The sequence below is a fragment of the Lygodium microphyllum genome, chromosome 9, assembly GCF_053477565.2.
Source record: "Lygodium microphyllum isolate KBCC chromosome 9, Lygodium_microphyllum_v1.1.10, whole genome shotgun sequence".
NCBI lineage: Eukaryota > Viridiplantae > Streptophyta > Polypodiopsida > Schizaeales > Lygodiaceae > Lygodium > Lygodium microphyllum.
The window spans coordinates 8,852,383-8,859,196 of NC_141143.1; the positions used below are offsets into that span (position 1 = coordinate 8,852,383).

Consider the following 6,814-nt stretch of genomic DNA (forward strand, 5'->3'; position numbering starts at 1 on the left):
TATTTCTATTCTCATAGCTACATCTCTTTGCATCCAATCTTCCTTGTCTGCTCCTTCTTGTTCAGGGCAATCTTCCTTGCCACCATCGATAATATTCCATAGATTCACTTGAGATAGGTAAAGTTTCATCCTTAGCTTCCATACTTGATAGTTGCTACCATTGATTTTGTCTATCTTGATGTGTCGGTTGTAAGAGGTACTGCCATTGATGAGAGCCATTGGAAGAATGAGAGTAAGTGAGGACTAATACTTTGTGATTTTGAGGAGAATGTGATAAGCTAGAGAACTACGACCTAGGACTTTGATACCATGTAGTGAAAACCAGGAACTAGATGATTTGTAGATGAAAGGACATTGTGCACAATAAGAGAAAGAGATAGAGACAATGTAGAAAATGGAGTGAACAACAGTTGATCATTTCATTGCTAGTAGCTGTACATATACATGATACATTAAATGAGGTAGGTGAACTTATTTTCTAAATATCTGAGATATTTACAAGGTGGATAACTATGGGATCCTTTTGTCCACATATTTGCCTATTCTTATCTTATCCAAACTTTTATCCTAACACTATCATCTTTGTAGGGGTGGACTATTTTTCCAAGCAAGCACACTTTATACCTACCAAGCCACCATTGAATGCCAATGAGGTAGCCTACCTCTTCTTTTTTCATTTCTTCAAGTTACATGGGCTATCCCTTAGCCATTGTATGAGATCAAGATTGTCACTTCGTAAGCAACATGTGGAAGGAACTCTTGCAAGACTCTGGAAACACAACTCAGATTTTCATTATCCTTCCACCCAAAGACAGATGGGCAAATAGAACGAGTCAACCAAGGTATGGAAGACTACCTCAAACACTATGCCTAGGTGGATCAAAAAGATTGGGCCTTGTACCTTGATGTGCTCTAGTTCCATTACAATAGCTCAATCCATTCAGCAACATGTTACACCCCCTTTGAGTTGCCAAAGAAGAAGATCATGATATAGAATACTTATTAAGGAAATGGAGAGAGAGAAATGCAGCAGCCAAGCAAAGTTTAGAAAAGAGAAAAATCACCATGACTAAACAAGCCAACAAGAAGCACAAAGCAATTCTATTCAATAAGGGAGATATGGTCTTTGTTAATTCCAAGCATATGTACTTGCCAAAGAATATGAGCCCCAAGTTCACAATGAGAGGTATTATAGACCATACCATATCACCCAAGTCTTGAATGAGCTCACCTATCCGACTTGCCAAAGAGCATCTACATACACAATGCCTTCCATGCACACCTTCTACACAGGTTGTACCCAGAGACCAATAGGGGTGGTACATTTCACTACTTCATTATGTAGACATGGGGTGTGGCTATGTTACACTGTTTCTATAATTGAATAATACAAGAGTATACCTTGCTCTCATATGTAGTGTTAGCTTTATGTGTCATGTTGAGTGAGTGATTGAGTATATGTGCATTACGAGGGCGAGGGGGGGGGGTTTATAGAATGTCCCACCCTTGCTTTATCAATAGCTGAGAGAGAGAGAGAAAGAGAGAGAGAGAGAGAGAGAGAGAGGACCTCCCACCCTTTCTTTGTCAATGGTCCGCGTATAGATAATAGTTCATGTCTAAGATAGCTATCACTTGGTAGCCTCCTAGAGTGAGAGTATCTCAAAGGGTTTTTTGACTACTTTTGGACAATTTTCTTTGAGGCTCCAGCTTTTTCAATATATACGGAGAGAAGATGTGGGATTATCATACTACAACCATGTAGGCTTTTGAGGAGGCTACACAATAGACTAGGTAAAGAATTGCATTCTATATTATGAAGGATATAGAAGAATATGTTATAGAGTTGATTTGAACAATGACCAAGAAAGAATAAATGCATTTAAGTACTACATTACTTTCGCATAATTGATTAAGAACACAAATTACAAAACAATAAGTGTTATTCCATGGTCCATTATACACGAAAAAGAACCTTTCATCTTGACACGTGAGAGCATAGGAGGGCCAAGAGGGAGCAAGAGGGGGAATAAATGAGAAAGAAAGAGAGAGATTGCTAATACAAAGCGCGCAAACACCAGCCTAGGCTAAGTGTGGAACTCGATGTAGTTTTCAAACTTCTGCATCTACCCAGTATTGCAGGTTGTTATGCTGTCTCGTTAGGCCTCATGATATTGTTTTGCTTCAGTGTTGTCAAATATATAACCCTTACCCCTCTTTAAGGGAGGCCCCTGTGATTAGTAAGAAGGGCATCTTGTCTGAGTGTGTCTCTGCTGGCTTTCATCTCATGGACAGGCCAAATCCGTAAGGAAACAAGGGATCATAGTGGGAGTCACCCACATTCATGGGGAGCTGGCTGGCTCTTTTGAACCAAGTTCTTGACAGTCTCCCACTGAATTCATGGTCTCCAAAGAGGACGTCGGTGATGCCAGCACCACCCTCTGTTCCGGGAAGCCAGGCGGCCACAAGGGCCCCCATGATGGGCAGGTAAGGCTCCACCACCAAAGGCCTCCCTGACATGAGGATCACAACACACTCCATGGCGCCACACACCTGCGTCATTGTGCCTAGGCCTTCCTCAGGTACTGTTAGGTCCTTGTTGTCTCCCCCTGACTCTGCATAAGGCAGCTCGCCCACGGCCACTATTGCCAAAGAAAACCCTGTCCCAATCAGGGAAGCATTCCTCACTGTTTTCTCGAACACGACCTCGGTCAAAGGGCTCACCGTTTTTCGTACAGCTTGAAGAAGTGTGGTCCCTGCAGGCATAATTCTCATGATAGAATATCACACCTCATGTAGAACAGTAACATTAGACTGATAAAAGACTGTATATGCATAGCCCAGGATAAATATCCACAAGAAGTTTTCGACAAATTCCCACATTGTGAATTACGACAACATCATGAGCTTCTGTGAGGATCTATACACCTAGCTAGGAGTGGTTGGGGGTAAGGGGCTGCCCGCCGCCCCCAGGCTGGCAGTCCCCTGCCCTCACCCACACCTAGCTAGGTATGTGCTGCCTCCCAAGCAGAAGCTCATGATGTTGAATACTGTAGGGAAAAAAAGAGGAAAGATCCCCTTTTACCACATGGGGAAATGTCAAAAACTTCTTGTGATTGGGGTGCCAATGAGGTTGGCACTCAGTTTTCCAGTTCTCTCCCGATTGGTAGTTGGCCCATGTCCACATTGCTGAAAAGTACCTGGTTTCGAACCCTCATTAGGACTATCCTGCATCATCACCGTAAGAGCCCAATACTCCCTTAGAATATGTTGCTTAGACATGTTTACGCATCCCCCAAATGAAATGAAGTAAGCACCTGAACAAGGTTACCATGATGACCACCATGTCCTCAAGGCATCCCAACATCTATCACAGGCCTGCATTGTGCACATGCACACATTCATGTGCATGTGCGTGCACACAAAGGAGAGGGGGTGCTGTGCTTGGAGATGTTACAGTACCTCCGGTGATGTTTCCACTAGCACCATCCACATCAATCGTCCAGCCACCACATTGGTTACCTATATCATTTGCATGGCTGCCTGCTACAAGAATTCGATGGGCACTTTTGCTAAGTGGCAGAAGTGGTCTATGTGGCGACTTTCCATTCTTCAGTAGCACTAATGACTTTCTTACTGCTTCTCTTGCAAGCTGCCTGTGTGCCTGCCTACACATTGAATCCAAATATACCTTGAGTAGGCTAAATAAGGGTTCATAGTGTGACAGAAGGGCTCTTATACCTTGGCTCCAACCATGTTCAAGTAGGGGCGTGTGGCCATGGGTGCTTCAAATAACCCTGCACGGAACTTTGCACCTAGGATTCGACGCACAGCATCATTGATTCTTCTCATAGATATCTGGCTTGAATGAACTTGAGCTGTCATATTGCTGACAAATGCCTGAATACTGATGGGTTGCATTACCTGCAGGGCATTGAAAAAATAAAATACATTTTCTGCAGAGTTAGCACATCAGAATGGCACGTGGCATGTTTCATCAATCTGACCGGCCAAGGAACAGAAGTGCCTCACCATGTCAATACCAGCATTAATGGCAGTATTGATAGAGTAGCTGAAATTAGCATCTGCAGGGGTGGTTAACATATCAATCCCTCGGAAGTCTGAGATGACAAAACCCTGCTATCATCCACAACTAGGTAAGTTCAGTGGGTCCACTATGTATGCGGTATCTTGGAAATTCGAATTACTGGTGGTAAGCATTTTAGCATAAAACATGCAGACTTGTGTTGTACCATAAAACCCAGCTGGTGCTTAAGAACATGTGAGAGTAGAAAGCGGTTCCCGTGCATCTTAATTCCTTTCCAACTAGAGTAAGAGACCATGATAGAGTTCACTCCTTTGGCAATGGCCTCCAAGTAGGGTGCCAAATGAATATCAGCCAGTCTTTTGAAACTGTTCACGGTATTGTTCTTATCCATGCCTCCTACAGTTCCTCCGTCACCCAAATAATGCTTTGCAGTTGCTATCACTTTATTTCTGAAGCAAGGCAAGTAGCAACTTACAAGTTTTCAATATGAAAAGGGAACACCTTGCTTATACTTATTACCTGCAAAGTTGCAACTTACTGAGCTATTGCGGAAGGATAGCCAGATTTTGATGGTCGCCCTTGTAGGCCAATGATTACTTCTGTCATATTTTTTACAAGTTCAGGGTCCTCACTGAAGCTCTCATAGCAGCGGCCCCAGCTAGGATGCCGGCAAACCTACACAACATCATCATTTGTTAAGATCTTTAGTGTTTCATTAATCCTTACTCTCAACCTTGAGATCTTACAGATAGGGATGGAGCAAAGATGTAAGGGATTCCAGTGGCCCTGACTTCCAATGCAGAAGCAGCACCTATTCTTCTTATCAGATCAGGATCTCTGCCAGAAGAATATATTTTTGAGTTGATATATGCACGGAAATCTGGTTAACTTAATGTATAAGATACAGCATACTAGATTAGCCACATGTAGATGCCTTTTTGAACATTTATTGCATGCAACTATGGAAGGTCAGATGTGTGGATTTAACTGATGCACATGTTGAGAGAAAAAGTTTGTTATGAAGTAACGTCTGCCCAACTGAGAGTGCTCAAACTTCTCAGGGACTCGTTAAGGTGCTGGTCATTTGATCTATTGTCTTGCTGAAAGAGGCTGTCAGTCTTAATTGTTCTTCGATTATGTTGCTTTAGATATTATGATGTTTTGGCCAGCTTTGTGGCCAAAGGAGGCTACGTTGCATGTTGTTTAGATGTTTACTTCCACCATAAGTTCTCCCTTGTTTCTGGTAGATTAGAGACAAAATGTAGAGCTTTTCTCTTGCTTGCATGTAAGAGAAATGAGTTCTGTAAACAAAAGTGTTCTGATTAGCCATTGCTACCTGGTGCATCCCAAACCAATGTTGTGAGGGAAGATGGTTGCTCCAAATACGCTGTTATGCCCATGTACAGCATCGATGCCATACAAAAGGGGGATTGCTAGCCTGGTTCTCAAAGCTTGCTTTTGAAAACCATCCACCATGTCTGCCCATTCACTCGGGGATGCAAATGGCTTGGGGGCAGGGCTCCTTGCACCACTCAGCACACTTCCTGGATGCATTGGATATCCATGTGAGCAGGAAGTATAGGAGCAAACTATGACGAGCTATATTCATGCATACGTTAGCAAAGCTTAATTCAGCCAAATGATAAACACATTCTGCACTAGCTTCTATCAACGGCACACTCATCTGATTATGTTCAGTTTCCCACATGTTTTAGGAACAGCCATATGTGTGTAGAGCATCAAAACCCCCTGAAACTCCACAAAATCGCACAATACGCAAGCATGGAGCCTTCTACAGTAATTGCAATGCATGCGAATGGATGCATTAAATCACAAGAAACTCACAGAGAGAATGGGATTTACCAGTGAAATACTGTAATTGCACTGCATGCATGTGTATACATTCAATCACACAGAAATTCACAGAGGGAATGGGATTTACCAATAAAGTACTGTAATTACACTGCATGCGCGTGAATGCATTATATTCAATCACTCAGAAATTCACAGAGGGAATGGGATTTACCAATGAACTACTGTAATTGCACTACAAGCATGTGGATACATTCAATCACACAGAAATTCAGAGAGAATAAGATTTACCAATGAAGTACTGTGTGATGAGAGAGGGGTCCTGGGCTGCGGTAGAGCGTGTGACCTGCAGCATTTGCCCGATTTTCTCAGGGAGGGTCATGCGGGCTAGCAGGCTCTCAACCCTGAGCTGAATTGGGAGGGTGGAGTCTCTGTAGTCCACCAAGGGAGTGCACACTGTAGTGCTGGGGGCGATGGAGATGATCCATACAGCCACAACTGCCATAATTGAGTGCATCATTGTGTCTCCTCACCAGGAGAGAGGCAAACATTGCCTAGAATTCTCAGCGTCATATGACAGGCAGTCACGCTTACAAGATCCTTCTATTTTCTTTGGTGAGGATGCCTATCAAAGCAATTTTAAGAATAATACTAAAGTATCAAATTTTTCATGATTGATTCATTGTTCCTTTTGAACTTTGGGATATGCCTTTCCCAATTCCCATAGTACTTGAGAGGAGAGAAGAAGTGTAAGCTTTAGTAGAAAAGTAGGATGTAGTGGTTGGACACAAGGACGTATCCTTAAGAGAGGCCACAACATGTAATGTATAATACTCAAAGGGGCCTTGTCATGGTTCATGTTGCTTCTTAAAAAGCACTCACATGAGCTAGTTAGATGAGCTTGTGTCAAGGTAGAGGCCATTTGAAAGGAATCAAGGAGCTCATTCTATATTTGTA

The 6,814-nt window shown here is 42.8% G+C and overlaps 1 protein-coding gene across 7 annotated transcripts; it reads right to left on the reverse strand.

Moving 5' to 3' along the window:
* Window positions 1–1,884: 1,884 nt before the first annotated feature.
* On the reverse strand, window positions 1,885–6,496 carry LOC148030799 (uncharacterized). 7 transcript variants are annotated; one of them, XR_015691815.1, is made up of 10 exons: window positions 6,149–6,496; window positions 5,382–5,589; window positions 4,792–4,882; window positions 4,584–4,720; window positions 4,251–4,494; window positions 4,030–4,137; window positions 3,739–3,921; window positions 3,315–3,688; window positions 3,198–3,225; window positions 2,656–2,753 (listed from the first exon to the last, which is right to left on the reverse strand). XR_015691815.1 is itself a non-coding variant. In XM_087684324.1 (9 exons), the coding sequence occupies exons 1-9, from the start codon at window positions 6,375–6,377 to the stop codon at window positions 2,278–2,280; spliced, it is 1,905 nt and encodes a 634-aa protein (XP_087540450.1). In that variant the 5' UTR covers window positions 6,378–6,493; the 3' UTR covers window positions 1,885–2,277. The 7 variants fall into 7 exon arrangements, 5 of the variants coding, with proteins under 5 accessions (XP_087540450.1, XP_087540454.1, XP_087540451.1 ...); XM_087684324.1 differs by lacking the exon at window positions 3,198–3,225 and having other exon boundaries at window positions 1,885–2,753; window positions 3,460–3,688; window positions 6,149–6,493; XM_087684328.1 differs by lacking the exon at window positions 3,198–3,225 and having other exon boundaries at window positions 1,885–2,753; window positions 3,460–3,688; window positions 5,382–5,585; window positions 6,149–6,492.
* Window positions 6,497–6,814: the final 318 nt, after the last annotated feature.